This window comes from Peromyscus eremicus, chromosome X (genome assembly GCF_949786415.1).
Source record: "Peromyscus eremicus chromosome X, PerEre_H2_v1, whole genome shotgun sequence".
NCBI classification, from domain to species: domain Eukaryota; kingdom Metazoa; phylum Chordata; class Mammalia; order Rodentia; family Cricetidae; genus Peromyscus; species Peromyscus eremicus.
In genome coordinates, this window is record NC_081439.1 from 88,695,099 (window position 1) to 88,711,650 (window position 16,552).

Genomic DNA, 16,552 nt, shown 5'->3' on the forward strand with positions numbered 1-16,552 from the left:
ACCTGACTCTCTCAGATAAGATCATGCCTTTTGTGCATTTCCCATTGTACCCTCAGTGTCTGACATGGAGCCTAGAACATGAAAGATGTGCAATGAACATTTCTTGTCGACTGAATCAGTTCATGAACTTAAATGTGAATTCTTCAGACCACTTTTAAGAAAGGATTGTGGGCACAGGTGTCAGGACATTGATTGGGGTAGAGAACACTAGAAAATAAAGATGGAATATTTACCTTAAACAATACCTTCCTTGCTCAGTTGACCTGAGGCTGGTTCTTTTGCTATTCTAGTTCCCTCTCCCTTCCTGCCAACTTGAGGCTTCCCACCTTTCTTAACCCTACCTAAAGACCTTCACTTAGAGAGCATCTGAGAAAGAGTTTTCTGCTGTGTAAACAAGCCTAAAATGACATCCTAGAGAGCCACCAGTGTTTCTCCCAGAAAGAATGAGCAAATTTTACAAAGATGCGCGTGTGTGTGTGCACACGCGCGCGCGCGCGCGCGCGCGCACACACACACACACACACACACACACACACATGCACACGCACGGTAGCACCCTGATACTACTCTCCTTCTGCTTCTATTACCTACTTCTAAAGGGTCCTTGTAGAGACGGAAGCTGAGATCCAGATATGAAGCCACACCCCAGGCTCTTCTGGGGCTTACCCTCTACTGTATACCTAAGCTCAATCTTCTTGCTTCCAAAGTGGTCATAAGACAGAGGTATCTTTCTGCTCCCATTCTCTAGATGCCTGTCTCTATGAAGGGATAAGCCCAGGGTCCTGAGAGGATATCAGGGGCTAGCTTGTTCTGAGTCAAAAAGGGACAGTGTTAAAGTAAGCCTTTCTCTCCTGCTCCTGAAGCTTGGTAACTCTGGGTTCCAGCCCAGGAAGAATAAAAAGTGTTCCCACTCCAGGCCAGCCCCTTCCTACCAGGATCCCTGCGGGGCTGGCAAGCTTCTCCTCTCCTCTCCCAACCAGAAAATCTTGTAGCTAGCCAGCCAGTCACTAAACACCTGCCAAAGCCAACCCATTCGTTAAGGCTCTGCTGGAAGCTGCCGCCATAAAGAGACTCTCCCTTCCTAGTTTGCTTTGGCACAACCCAAGCTCCACTAAGCTCAAGACCTTTCTCTCAAGGAGCATAGCTTTTAGAGGCCTGCAGCCTGCAACACTTCCTTGCCCCTAGTCCTTGGTGGCAGCTGCTCTACTCCCCAGGGCCACACCTTCAACTCTTCAGACACTGGCCTTGGCCTCTGATAGCCCTGTGTCCTTTACAGTACCTTGGAAGAAAGGTAGACATTCAATAAATCCACAGTCAGAGGTCAATAAGTAGCAGGCCTTTGGTCAATAAATAATGGATTGATTAATTGAAATGTTTGGTGGTTCAGAATAAGGCTGAACGAGATGCTGCCATTATTCATTTCTCTGTGCACCTGAGCAGGCAGATTAAGTACTCTGAAAACTGAGCAGTTCTTATGCTTCCCTTTTTCTTTTTCATCTCTTTCCTTTCCCCCCTCCAACTACGAACCAGGGGAGAGGGAAGAGTGACAAATTAAGTGCAAATGTCATGGTGGGGTTTACAGTTTCCCTTGATTCTGGTTGTAATGTGCCTTCAGAACTTGGAATGCCCAGCTTTTTTTGAGTCCTGAGATAATGGTCATGGGCTTGTCTAAGAACTCATGAGTACGCTCCCTGGACGCAGACTATGTCTGCTAGTAATTTCCAAGCCGCTTTTAAAAAATTTGTTTCCTGCTTCTCTCTCTTTTTCTTGGACCAGAGAGCAGTCAGTCTCCTCAGCTAACCTCAGCCTGCAAGTCACTTACCTGGTGGCAACACGGTGGAACAGGCCGGGGCAAACACAAGGGAGGAGAAGAGGAGGAGCTACTGACTTAGTCACAAACTTTGAGTCAATGGAACATTAGATTGATAGGGATATGTGTATCGCATATGGACTTGTTTATTAAAGAAGAATTCCAGAATCTAGCAACCCTCACTTTACTAGAGCTCAGTTGTACCAAGCTGGTAATGTAATTTTCTGAATAGGCAAAAAGAAAACCCCCAAACAAAACAAAACAAACAAACCTAAAAATCATTGTGAATTTAGGGAGGCCTGGAAACTATGAGACTTCATGGGAAATGGACTAGGGATTGGCATGTGAAGTGATTTTCTTTAAGTGGTTCTTCTAGCTTCAGGTACATCTCTCTGCCTAATGTCTATCAAACTAGGGTATCCAGAAAAGTTCCTGACCTGACAATCAGATAAAAAAAAGGAAGAGGGACTTTCTGAGACCTGTTCTGAAGCCCCGTCACACACCACCCCTTCAGTAGGGCACTATTAGGAAAAAGTAGCGGTACCCCTGCAAAATGACTTCAGTCCAACCAAATCCATTCCAGCTTGCCTGTCTGTTTACATCTACTTCTAAATGTGGGACTAAAGCGACTCACACCTTGAAGTCTGGCATTTACCTCTGAGCCAACTGTTTGCCTCACATAAGGAATAGCAAGCTTTTCCTTGGAAAGTATGAGCTCCATTTAAACCTGAAGCAGGCTTCTGAGTGCCTGGCCTTGGGGAAAGCCCACCACTGAGCAAGCAGAAGCTTGATGTCTCAGTAACCTGGCACTATTACATAAGGCACTGCATGAGATATGAGTCAGGGCCCTGAGGCTGGCATAGGCCCAGCCTAGTTTGGAAAGTGAGGCTAAACAGCAGTGTAGGAGAGGTGCTAAGGGGCTAAGCTAGAATGCGGCCACTGGATCCACTTCCCTCCACTCACCTCTCACTCTCTTTTCCTCAGGGATAGCTGGAGCCAATTTCTGGCATACACAGCTCAGAGAAGTGGGAATCCCTACCAGACTCCTACACTGTAAGCAGCTGCTCTCTATCTCCTCCGAAGAGAAGACCAAAGAAAGTAGGTTGAATACTCAAGGCTATTTTGTGAGTAAATTCTTCCTTTGAGGAAGGTCACTGTGATGCTTTCATAAGCAGGGGACTGATTTCAGGCTTGATTTATCTAAGAAATGTTACTCCCAAGAAAGGAAGGCAATAACATGCTCTGGTCATCACTGAACCTGCTTCCAGCCCCTGTTTTCTCTTGGACTAGAGTCTGCACACTGGGGAGCTTCTCATTCAGTCTCATGTGTTGGTTGGGATCTTACAACTCTTACAGCATTTCCAAAAGTTCAATAGCTACTTTGAAGAAAATTCCTAGCCAGAAGGTACAAGTGAATTTACCTTGCTTGCTGATAAAATCATCTCCTTCCTAGCACAGCATTTAGAGAAAGCTTGCTTTCTGCTCCTAGTTTATCCCTATTCCAACTCCTCAATTAAGCTGGATTTTAGCATGGAAGGCAGTAACTTCCAGAAGCCATTTTCCCCAGGCTGACCCCTCACTGGATGAAGGTTGCTAAAGGTGAGGTTTAACCTTCAGTCCTTTACAGGGCTCCCACTAACCTAGACGATTCCATGGAAAGCCTTGTCTGCCAAAGCTCTGGCATAAAATGAAGCCCTAACCCTTGCCCCATTATTGCAGGCATTGGAACAGCACACTATGTCCTGAGTCATCATTACTCTCTTCATCTAAAAAGGAAATTTCATCTTTCTGACCCTTGTGGTCATGGAATGCTCTCCCTTGAGTACACTGAGCACACACAGTGCCCCTCAAAATGAGCCCAAGCTTTGGCTTCTTTCAGCACACTGGTTTCTCAAGGGCTCAAAAGACTATTGCATGACACCAACCAATTTGTTATGTAAACTCAGCCAGCCATGGCAGATTACAGCTTTGCAGTTATCTTGAGGGATGCCTTACATAAGAGGAGAAAGTTCAGGTAGGAGCAGACTCACGACGAGCAAACACAGTGCAATGGCTGCCATCATGTACAGACAGAGCCAACCTCATCCCTCTCAAGAAACTCACAGCTGGGGCTAGTATTCTGTTGTGCTCCATCATTAAGGGTGCCCAGAGACCCTGGAAACTTTGGCCAGACATATCCATCTCCGTTTATCTAGACGTCTTGGCCTTCAGGAGTGAGTCTGGAAAAAAGCCAACACTACCTGGAATTGAGAGCCTGCCAGTTTATCTGGAAGTACAAATATAAGCAAGGGTGTTAACTTCATTCAGGGAGGGAAAATAAGGTCACCCTGGAAAGAGTTATTTTCTAAGGTATGGGCTCACATAGGTCCTCTCTGGGCTAAGCTGACAAGAAGATAAAATTAATGCCCCATTCTGACCCTCTTTAAGAGCTGAACCTTCCAGGGAGACTTCTTGTGCTCTCTTGTTTCTCGGTGCCTCACACTGTAACAGCCCACCCAACCTGGCCTTTCATGATCCTGCACCCTCTCTCCACTTCTGTTCTCTAAACTTGGCTTTTCCATGTCCCATTCACATTGAATTTTACTTCCTATGAGCTGTCACCCTGTCCTCAGATGAGAAACAATTCCACACAAGGAAGTAAATGGCAAGTATGGCTACAAATAAGTAGTCAAAATTTTTGATGAAAAATAGGTGAACAATGCCATTCCCAGGTATATGCCCCAAATAACTGCAAACCGCTACTGGAGCACATACTTGTATAGTGTTAATAGCAGAATTCCTCAAAATGGTCACACAAAGTAGAAACAATCCATGTGTCTGTTGACAAATGAATGCATAAACAAAATGTGTTACAGCAATAAAATGGGATATTATTCAGTCATGAAAAGAAGTGTTACATGTTTCAACATGGATAAATCTTGAAAACATCATGAGTGAAAGAAGCCAAACACAAAGGATCATATACTGCACAATTCCACTTACATGAAATAACAAGAATAGGCAAATCTACAGACACAGAAAGTACCAGGTTACCAGGGACAGGGGAGAGGAGAGACTGGGTATGTTACCACTTAAGTGAGTACAGTGGTGAAAATGTCAAAATTTACATTGCAAATACTGAACCACTAAACACATAAGATATATAATGTATACGCACACATATATACGACACAGAGATACTCATGTAATAGTGGGTGGTAGTAGGGCAGTGAGCTTACTCATCAGCATATGGACTGGCTTCCATGTACTAGCCTGCCAGTACATGCAATTCACAGCTGTGCCTTGGCAAAATGACAAATTCTTACATGGTAGGGTTCTCATGAGGTATCCAAACCCTTAATGTTAAGTTTGCAAATGCATTTGTATTTTTAATGGAGGCTGTCCCTTAATCCAAGAGTGCCTATTTTGTGTCAGACTACTAGACACTCAGGAAATAGTTATTTTAAATTACTTTGGGCCAAGGAAGGACTTTCGAAGCCCGATACCAAAAGCAAAAATCACAAAGGCAAAGAATGACAGGCTTAACCACATAGAAACTCAAAACCTCTCTATGACAAAGAATCCTGTCCTTGAAATCAAATGGTAAATTAATTGACAAAGGATTGCAGTCTCTAGTACAGGCTTTCTCACGGTGTGGTCTACATACCACTGATGCTATAGGAGTTTCAGATGGTACAAGGACAGAGTTGAATCCTAAATAATATGAAAATTTTCTTGGAAAAAAAACTGATCTCTAAATCTAACTCTTCCTCCGGCTCAACAAGCAATCAGAAATATTTGATACTATTTCCTGAGATTTGTGTACGAGAACCCATTGGTAGCAGGTCAGCTTACAGGTAGACTCCTAGGAATTTTGGAGCTGAAAAGATTTAAGATTCAGAGTATTTGGGATGACACTGAGCAGGTATGCTCTGGGACCAAAGGCAGTATATGGTTGATTTAGCCAGGTGTGGTGGTTCATACCTGTAATTTCAGCCCCTGAGAAGCAGAGTCAGAAGGATTGTATATAGTTCAAGACAAACCTGGGGTATGCTGAGTTCCAGGCCAGCCAAGATCAGTGTGAGTTATAAGCCGTCTTGGGCTGTATGTGAGACACTATCTCAAAAAGTATCTTAGAAATAAATTTGAGGTTATAAAAACAGCAATCATAAAACAGTATATTGCCAGTTACCTTGTCAGTTAGCTACACCTAACAAGTTAGGCAATTAAATTCATTCAAAGTTTTCATTTAAGAAGCTTTTGTTTGTTTGAAATACTGCATTTAAACTGGAAAATTCAGCTAATTGTTCAGTGTACTCTATCTTCTTCCTAAACTTTCTAGTATTCAGAAGCATAGTCAAATGATAAAGTGAAGTCTAATAATAGTCTGACAAGTCATCAATCAGTTTCCCTGAGACTGTCCCAGTTTGACCATCAGAGTCCTGCGTCCCATGTAAGATTAGGATAGCTGGACATATGATCACTGGGAAAGGTTCTGGAATAACATTTTTCTTTGCTGCATAGAGAAAAATTGTAGTGTTCTAAGCACCTCTTTAGTGTTAGTGTTTTTTCTTTAGTCATTTTAGTCTGTTTTTTTAGTCATTCAGTAGACTCCAGAATCCATGATCTCAGTTGGGAGTTTTGGCATTGCTCTTCATTGTGTGACATAGGGCAACTTACTTAATCAAGCATCAATTGCCTTTTTGTAAAAGTGAAAATCGGTGCTAATAATACCAGTTTCATTGGGTTGGTATAAAAACTAAATGAGATTATGCAGATGCTATTCTTGGTATGCATTATAAATGAACAATAATTGTTAGCTATTAATCCTCTATAGTTATTAATTACATTACACAAGATTTAAGGGATGGTGTTTAAAATACATTTCTTCTAGCTACTAGTCTAGAGGTACCATTTATATACCAAAAGGCTGCATACTCATTCTCACTGATTCCGATAAGTACAAACACTCCATCAGAACTTCTACCATACTATTAGTTAACACGTGATTAAAACTGAAAAAGAAAAATCCATATTTAAACACCTTCATAAGGATTTTCTAGCACATGATTAGTTGTGGGGTTGGAGAGATTGTTCAGTGGTTAAGAATGCTTGGTGCTCTTGCAGAGGAACAAAGTTTGGTTCCTAGCACCCACATCAGGTAGTTCACAACCACCTGTAACTCCAGCTCCAGGGGTTCTGATACTCTTGGCTTTCATGGGTACCTGCATGCACGCGCACACACACACACACACACACACACACACACACCATCAATAAAAAAAATTAAAAACCTTTTTAAAATAGGTTAAAGTAGTGAAATCTTTACCTCAGAGTACACCAACAATTAAGTAGTTATCCATAATTACTAGAACAAAACACCTGTACTGAGTACTGGCTGCATAAGTAGAAGCCAAGGAGAAATCAAGCAAGTAAAACACAGCCCTACCCTCAGATTGTTTACACTCTTTGTTCCAAGAAAATCAAGGCCTAAACTGGGAGTTAGGACAGATCAAACCCAATGAACCAGATATATATCAAGAATGTACCATGTCTTCTTCCCAAGACTGTTGGAGGCCTTGAAATAGCAGAATTCGCTACAAAATAAGGGGCAGAGATTGGCTTCTTCAGTAGGAGATGCGGCCTTGCCTTGAAAAATGATAGTGGAAGCACGCCTTTAATCCCAGCACTAGGGAGGCAGAGCCAGGCAGAGCTCTGTGAATTCAAGGTCAGTCTGGTCTACGAAATCCAGGACAGGCACCAAAACTACACAGAGAAACCCTGTCTCGAAAAAAAACCAAAAGATAAGAAAAATGATAGTGGAAAACGCACTCAAACAGGGACATGAAATGTCTTATTGTGAATTGGAACAGGAGTTAAAATTAAGGATGGATTATACAGGTAGAAACCCAGGGAATCAAATGAATCAGGAAAGGAAATGTTCATAGAGCAGGCTGTCCAGCCTAGACATTGGAGAAGGCCCATGACCAGCAGTAACTTTCTTCTAGTTTGCAAAGAACATGTCATTCTGTGCAAAGCCCCAACTGAACCTGGGATCTCCAATACCAATCATTAAGGAAAGAGTGATTTATCCTGCTTTAATTATTAGGTTCTTACCAAAGGATTCTGTTACTCACTATTGAGCTTCAAAAAGCCTGGTAGCCTTCTGGCTTTTTCTGAGATAGCAGCATAGGACACTGACTGAATGGCTCTAGTCCCAGAAGACATTGTGGTCAGGTGTATATCCCCCTAGTTTGTTCTTTTCCTTATACAGTGCCTTTAATATCCCTATTCGTTAAGAACCAAGTACCAAAAACTGGTGTTAGTGAAGTAGATGACAAAAGAGGTCTTTCGAGAAACCCAAGCAATCAGGACAGACACTACAGAGGTGTGACAGAAAGTGAACTCTCTGCAAATCTCAGCAAATCTTTGTAAATGTCAGCCTCACACTTCACTCACCCAGGTCAGACCCTCCTAAGGCCTAGAAACAGAAATCACCCTCTCACTTCACCAAAGACCTAGAGGAGCTCTTGCTTTCCCAGTTGAAGCAAATGCAAGTGCTCTCTCCAGGTTTCTCCCCCACTCCCTCACCTTTGCCATTCTCGAACTGAGCTATGCCAGTAAGCAGACCATTATGACCCTTAGAAGCCAGGTAAGCGTTGTGCTCTACAGAATTTCAGTGTCTGTGGGCTCAACACACTTGCAGTAGTAGTTCATCAGAAATGAAGATTCCCTTGAAACTATTCTGTCTATACCTTGGCTTTATTTTAGACCATGGAATAAATAATTTGATGCCTAATGTGAAATGAGAAAATTATTCAATGGCATTGAAAAAGCCTCAGAAAAACAACTTGATATAACAATGTTAAGACATCAGCCTTGCTTGTCCCCACCAGAAACCACTGGGGCTAGAGTGAGGAGATAGTGGTTATGTATTGGGACGAAGGAGGTAAACACATTCTTAGCGGTTAATAGGAGTACCTCCTACATTTCTTGGTAGCTTTTAAGATGTCTTATTTGAGTTTCACTACCATGCAAGTAATGCATGAGTGTTCAGCATTTCTTTGGGCATTTCGTCACGTTGGGCACACTATCTGCCCAAAGATAGAAAGTGCCATACAGAGAGTAGGGAGGTCAGATAACTTGCTCAGGCTCATACAAAAAGGTAGAAGCATAACTTGCACTACCACCCAGGTCTCCCACAGCAGGGAATGTTGCTCTTACCTAACCTGTGTCATTGAGCAAGAATAAAATCCACCCCAGTGTGCACATGCACACACATGCATGTGTGCATTCACACACACACACATGTACACACAATATCTCTAAGAACACAAAACTTATAGAAGGGTTTCCTGAAGTTCCTGCCTCTAAATTCTCTGAGTTTTAAAGTTATTGATACCTATCTGAGTTATAAGTTATTACTACCAGAGTATCTCGTTGTTGGGGATAGCAGATGCCCTGGGCACTCCCATTGTGTTTATCTCCTCCCTTCGTCCATTCTTGCCTTCAGGTTTTCTAGAAAATCTGATACACACCCAGACACAGGTCTACATGGAGGTGGATTCATCCCCCCTCCTGCCATACAGGTCTTGAAGCACTTAAAGTGATAATCCTAAGCCATTTTTTTTCTGGGGTTGCTTTTCACTTGCATTCAGAATGGAAGCTATAATCTACAGAGTGGGCCAGTCCTCCCCATCCTGAGTCTCAAAACTTCTCAGAGGCTTCTACTTTTCCCCATCCCTCACCCTTGATCTTCCCCCATCAGAAGCCCAATTTGTTAATGACACTTCGCTTGTCCTCATTGTCAATGCCACTCAGTAATTTAAAAGTCCTTCCAGTTTCAGCTCCACTGAGTAGGGTGGAACTCAAATTCCAAGAGAACCTCACAGCCGAATTGTCTGAAGGACTATTGAAATTCCAAGAGGGGGGCACCTACAACTCCTTCCAACGCATATGGAGTCATCCCATCTTCTGGGCCCTAGTTTTCCAGCCTTTCCAGGCACCATTCAAACTACTCTTGCACCTGCTAAAATTCCCTGAGCTCTGTGGGGCTGTAGCCAGCCGAAAGGTTCAGTCATGGTAGCCTACGAAGCCGACACTCCCCCACCCACCGCCCCTCGGGAACTTCTTGGTTTGCCCCCTCGTCAGAGGTGAAGACCCAGCAAAGGCTGGTGCCAGCAGAGCCGTGTTCCCACCCCTTCTGGCCAGCTACCCACCTGTGGAAGAAGAGCAGAATGGAGAGCATGGTCTGGTCGATGTTGCGGTTGCAGATGCCCTCGTTGATCAGGTAGCAGGGGTCCCGCAGCACGGGCTCCAGCGAATCCTGCCGCATTATGCTGTTGAGCTTGTCAGTGTTGAGGTTCTCGAAGATGAGCTTCTCCTGCAGCTGCCGAAAGTTGCTCACGGTGGGGCTGCCCGGGTTGTCCCCGCTGCCGTCCTTCTGGAGGCTGCTCCGGCTGGCCAGATCCAGGCAGCAGTTGCAGCAGTCGAGACCGACAGGTGAGCGGCAGTCGCTCTTGGACTGGGCCATCTTCTCCGGCTTGGCGGCTGCCTGATCGGCGAGGTCAGGGGCGGCTGGCAGGTGCGCGCCCGCCGAGCTGGCCTTTTGGGACTCCAGGGTGCCTGGAAATGACAAGCTGCGAGAAAGAGTTGGAAATTAGCGCCTCAAAAAAAAAAAAAAAAAAAAAAAAAGAAAGGCCGGGACACCTTCAGTTCGGGGCCCCCTTCTGGCTGGAGCGCTCAGGGTGCGAAGAGAAACAGCTGGACAAACAGCTCCCAGCGGATCCCTTGGGCTCACTTCCTCCTCCTCCTCCCCCGCCTTGGTCTGGAAGCCCGGGCCGCTCCCCCTCTAGCCACCCTCCACCCCCCCCCGCCCCCGCCCCCGCCGCCACCTCTCCCCTCCTTCCCCGGAGGAGCCACACGCGTCGTCCCCCCCCCCCACGCCCCGCAGCGCTGTCCTAAGTTTCCCAAGTGTGAGCATGGCTCCGGGCGGACCTGCAGTCAGCAGGAAGGGCGGCCAGAGAGGGGAGAGCCCCGGCGCGCCCTCACGGGCTTCTCTCAGGTCTGGCTCCCGGCGGGGCTCCGGCTGACTGAGCGGTGGCAGGAGCCCCCCAGCGCGAGTGTGCGAGCCGCGCGCGAGGGCGAGCCCCGGGAGTCCGCACCGGGCCGTGACAGCATGTAAATGAGCCCCGGGGGGGCAGGCGGAGGACGCCCCGCCGCCGCCGCCCCCGCCGCCGCCGCTTCCCCGCTTGGGCTCCAAGGTGGGGGGGGGAGCCCTCCCCCCCGGCGCGCTGAGTCGCCCCCTCCCCTCCCCTCAGCGCCCACGCGGTCGCTCGCTCGTTTGCTCGCTCGCCCGCTCGCACCGTCGCTCGCCGGCTCGCACCGTCGCTCCCTCGCCCGCGCTCCTGCGGAGCCCGCCTCAGCGGTTTTGCTCGCTCGCTCCCTCGCTCGCTGGCTCGCTGGCGCGCGCCTCAGCACCCGGTGGCTTCGGTGCTCACCGCGCTAACGTCCAGAGCTCCAGGAGCGCGCGCGCCGCTCTCCCCGGCGCGAGAGGGAGAGAGCGAGGGCGAGGGGGGGGAGAGTGGGGGGAGAGGGGGGGCGGGAGGGGGGGCGAGCCAGCCGCCCGGGGCCGCACAGGTCTCCCGCTCGCTGGGACGGCCAACGGTGCCAGTCCTCGGCGCCGAGGAGCTCCTCTTGCCAGGACGGCCAGACGCGCCCGGGGCCTTTAAACGGCCGCGCCACGCAGCCCGGCTTCTTCTTTTTTTTTTTTTTTTCTTTTCTAAGTGCTAAGGGAGCGAAGGGCCCCGGCCTCCCCTCGGCAAGCGACTCCAAGAAAGTGCTCGAAAACCACCGCACGAGGACCTCAGAAAGCCCCCCCCCCCAACGACTCCAAACTCGCAGGCACACGGCGGCCGGCCTCTCCGCGCCCGTGTCTCCTCCCTTGTCACCCCGTCTTGCGCCCCGTCCCGCCGCCGCCCGCCCGCCCGCCCGCGCCCCACTCGACGCCATCTCCGTCGGGTTCCGCCGTCTGGCCGGCGAGCTTCCCCGGGGCCTGCCCCTGCTCCCCCGCCGCCGCCGCGCGGCTCGCCCGCTCGCCCGCCCGCCCGTTCCTTCTCCCGCTCTTTCCGCTAGCTCGGTCACGGACCGTCTCGGCTTTCTCCAAGTTTCTTTCCTCTTCCTCCCGTCTTCTCGTCACTCCCCGCTTGGCCCTTTCTTGTATTTCTTTCCTCCCCTCTAATTTCTGGCCGCCGCTCTCTCCTTTTTCTCGGCGCCTCCTTTGACCCCCTCCCCTCTTAATTCCTTCCTTTGACCCCCCTCTCCTCTCCTCACGTCGGCATTCCCTCTTTCGCCTCACTCGTCTTTCCTGGTTTGCTTTTTTTTTTCCCTTGGAAACTTCTTCTCCCGCCTTTCAGAGCCCCGCTACCTGCTGCTTCAGGTGCTCTGGCTCCTTCGCTCCTTCGAGAGACTTCTGCGCTCAACCGCCCGCAAGCAGAGTCAGAAGAGGAGTGATGCGTCCCGTAATGGCGGCGGAGGGATCTGGGAGAATAAACCCCGAGCGGAGGTATAGCAAAAGGGCAGAGAGAGGGGTCAGTCTAGTGCCCTGGGTTAATGCCCCTGCTGTCTACGGGAGCTTCAGGGACGTGCTAGGTGATCAAGCAGGACGGCTTTGAGGGTGTCTGAGAAGTTAGACTATGTTGAACGTGAAAGATTGAGCAATTATTGATTCTTGGAAAAATTGAGAAAACATCCAAAATATTCACTTTTTGTATAAAACTCAAATAAATTTTTATTCAGCCCTACTCCCTTACAATCCCCCCCTCCGCCCCCTTTATTCGCTTCATTCATGAACCCAGGACATTTGAAATAGAGCAGTATATACTGCCATCTTCTGCCCAAAACCAGAACTATTTTCTGTCTGGGACTAAGTTTTGGCGCTGGGAGACACTACAGGTGCCTCCTGGTGGAAGAATCCATTGGGAGGGACTCCAAGTCAAGGCAAGAGTCCCTCTATTTCAATAAAAGTGAAGTTCCAGTTGCCTGAACCCTGGTAGACTTGAGTTAAATACATTTGAGATTTTCCTAGCCTATCGTGATGGAGCACATCTGAAGTCCCAGCTACTTGCGAAGCAGAAGCAGGAGGCTTGCTACTTCCAGGCCTGCCTGAACTAAATAGTGAGACTGTCCAAAACAAAACAAAACAAAACAACAAAAATAAAAAAAAAAACTAACAAAACCCAACCCAACCCAACCCAACCAAACCAAACAAAAAAACCAAACACAAAACAACAACAAAAACCAAAACCCACCCCATATAAAACCAACCCTCGAGCGAGACCTGTAATTAATTAGGAGCGAAGTGCAGCCAACTAATTCGTGTTCCCCAGTCCTTGTGGCTGTTACATGGGGTCCAAAATGTGAGTAATTGGGGAAGGTGTTACTCTGAGCTGTAGTGACTAGAAAATGCTAACCTTGCTGTACTTCTGGCTCCTGAGAGGATCCCGAGCCCCAGGATAAAAGAGGCCATGGTGGCTGTGACATAAAGCAGTATAACGGAGAGAAAAGCCCTGCATCTTCACAGACTAAGAAATGTCCATTTTCCCCTTAAAAGCCCATCATGTCGTTTTACTGCATTTCCTTCTTCTTTCTTCTCTCTCTTTTCTTTTTCTTTTTTCTTTTCTTTCTTTTTTTGTTTTTTTTGTTTGTTTTTCGAGACAGGGTTTCTCTGTGTAGTTTTGGAGCCTGTCCTGGAACTCACTCTGTAGTCCAGGCTGGCCTTGAACTCACAGAGATCCGCCTGGCTCTGCTTCCTGAGCGCTGGGATTAAAGGCTTGAGCCACTGCCGCCCACCTTTCTTCTGTTTTTTTTTTTTTTTTTTTTTTTTAATCTTCTTGGATAAAAGCCAGAGGAGGTAGTAGAATATAAAATTTCATCTGCATTGTGTAGACTTATAGCCTACTGAATTGTTTTTTAATTACAGTGTTTATTATTTTCCTTCTTGTTTATAATTATTTTATGTTAAATGCTATAATAAAATATATTACTAGTTCCAGAAATGTTTATTTGCATTTTGGGAACAGCTAGGCCTTTTGCTTCTATGTTTGTCTGAATGCTCTTATCTTTGTGTATAACCTTGGGATGAGGCCCTGGTGGAAGTATTTCCTTCATGGCATTTGGCACTATTAACTTCAAGATTTTTGTCCCCTTGACATTTCCCTGTTGTAGCCCTTGTTCTCGAGAAGTATTATTAATAATTCAGTACAGCTTGGCACACCGTATCAAGGCTGATCAAGAGCAAATAGAGTTGAGATAGAGAAAAATCTAGATAGTACAGAGATAGAGTTCAGAGAGCCGGCATTTGTGTGCACACAAGCCCAGCTCGTGTTGACAGACTGCATACCTCTGTGAGGGAAGGCCTACTGGACAGGGCCCCCTCGGCTCTCCTCTGTGAAGTCTTGCTTTACTGACATACAGTCAGGTGGAGAGATTCCAAACAAACGTTCTTGCATAAACTCAGAAAGCAGGAGTCTGGGGCTCTAGCAGACAAGGACGGTGGCTTTTTGGGTAGAGCCGAAAGGGAGTAGAAGAAACACCTATTTCTTGGATGGAGTCATTCAACAGCCATTTACTGTGTGCCTGCCTTGTTGCAGGTACAGCATTAATGAAGATTCAGAGGTGAATAAGATCACTCCAAAGCTCCCCAGAAGAATTCCTGGTCTAGCTGGAAAACCAGATTTACAGACAGGCAAAATACCTGGTGTTACTGGCCTGAAACCTTGATTTTTTTTTTTTTTTTTTTTTTTTTTTTGTGGCTAAGGCAGAAGGGTCACAAGTTCAAGGCCAGCTTGGACAACTTACTAAATCAATATCTCTCTCTCTCTCTCTCTCTCTCTCTCTCTCTCTCTCTCTCTCTCTCATATGTGTGCACAAGCATGTGTGTTAAGGGTTGAGGATATAGCTCAGAGGTGGAGTATTTGTCTAACATATAAGGCTCTAGGTTCAATCCCCAGCACCTTAAAAAAAATAAAGAAAAGAAAACAAGAAACAAAACCCAAGGCTACCACTACAAGTGGGGAATGATAGGCACTTGGTGATTTGTGGGCAGGCAGCAGCATATTCTGGAGAAGGTGGAGCAGGTTTTACTTTGGGGTGGAAGGGCAATCCATACATGTTCCTTGGTTGATTTATAGTAAGGATACATCCCAGTGAATCCACCATGAACTGAAAATACCATAAATAAAAAAATGGACTTGCTCCACTTAGTCCACTGAGTACTGTAGCTTAGCAAACACAGCAGGCCATACGACCTTCATAGTCTTGTGGCTTACTGGGAGCTGCCCATCATTCATATCCTATGTTTGAAGCAGAGTTTCTACTGAATACACATTGATATTTGCACCACCATAAAACACGAAATTTGTAAGTAGAATCATTGACAATTAGGGACCAATGGAGAGAGGCCTATGAGTGAGAATAGTGGGTATGTTTGGATCTTGTGTGAATTGCAAAGAGTTTTGTGTTACTAGAGGATAAAATGGAAAAGGCAGAAGTTGAGAGTTGGAAAGGGACTCAGAGCTCATAAGGGACCCAGTATAAAGCATTAAAAAAAATTGTGCTCTGAGCCTAGTGTGGTGATTTACACCTGTAATCCCAGCACTCAAGGTAACTCTGGGCTACATAAAAGATGCTTGCTAGCCGGGTGACAGTGGCACACGCCTTTAATCCCAGCACTAGGGAGGCAGAGCCAGGCAGATCTCTGTGAGTTCGAGGACAGCCTGGTCTACAGAGCGAGATCCAGGACAGGCACCATAACTACACAGAGAAACCTTGTCTTGAAAAACAAAAACAAACAAAAAAAGATGCCTGCTAAAAATCAACCAACCACAAATCTATCCACTTCACAGATTTGTCTTGCTTTAGAGAATTATTCAGAAGAGATAAATATCATTTGAGTCCTTACTATGTGCCACAAATGCACATATCATACACACACACACACTCTTATTTACTTGTCACAATAATCCTGTGAAGTAGGTATGATTTCAGTGATGATGTGAACTTGGGTAAGTTAAAGAAGCTCTCAGGTTATACAAGGAATATACGATGGAGCCAGGGTTTGAACTTATAATTTCCTAACTTCAGAGCTTGTGTTCTTATCCATCAGGTAATTTTTTAAATGAAGGCTTATCAAATATTTACAAAGTGTAACATCTGTTTAAAGAAGATTGTACATTCACAGACGCACATATGCATCCAATGATTTACTGACTAATATATTGAAAGATTTTTATTTAAACTGTAGAGTACCAAGAAGGAAATTGATGGCCCTAGTGTAATATCATAATAGCTGAATTTCTGAAGGGCCATCATGAGCCAGGCATTATGTTAAGTACTTTATATGCCATCATATAAATTAATTATCCCGACAACCTGAGTTAGATGCTACCATCATTCTCATTCAATAGATTAGGAAGCTGAGCTACAAGAGGAGACCTAGCACACCTGGATTGTAAGTACCTACCCTTTAAGCATGTATAGCCTAGTTAGGTTCGAATCAATATACCCAAGGGAGCTGTAGGCAAGTTCATTTCATATCATCAATACTCAATTTTGTTAACGTCTCCTCACAGAGGGAATCAGATTCATTAAAACTCACACACTTTCCTATCACAGATTTGTAAAAGCTGGTAATGGTAAATCTAGATCAGGGTGTTCATAGACTTTTTTTTTCTATTTTGTGCCACACATCCTTATGACAGTAGG

The 16,552-nt window shown here is 46.0% G+C and overlaps 1 protein-coding gene across 3 annotated transcripts in view; it reads right to left on the reverse strand.

The window, feature by feature from the left end:
- Positions 1–12,344, reverse strand: part of Tsc22d3 (TSC22 domain family member 3) — a 63,058-nt gene extending 50,714 nt beyond the window's left edge. Inside the window, exons 1-2 of one of the 3 annotated variants that reach the window (XM_059250184.1) lie at positions 12,216–12,344; positions 10,009–10,428 (exon numbers count right to left, since the gene is read on the reverse strand). In XM_059250184.1, the coding sequence (XP_059106167.1) occupies positions 10,009–10,322 (314 nt within the window). In that variant the 5' untranslated portion in view covers positions 10,323–10,428; positions 12,216–12,344. Of the gene's footprint in view, positions 1–10,008; positions 10,429–10,786; positions 10,904–11,154; positions 11,234–12,215 lie in introns of those variants that run through there. The other 2 variants (XM_059250186.1, XM_059250185.1) reach the window with 2 other exon arrangements.
- Positions 12,345–16,552: the final 4,208 nt, after the last annotated feature.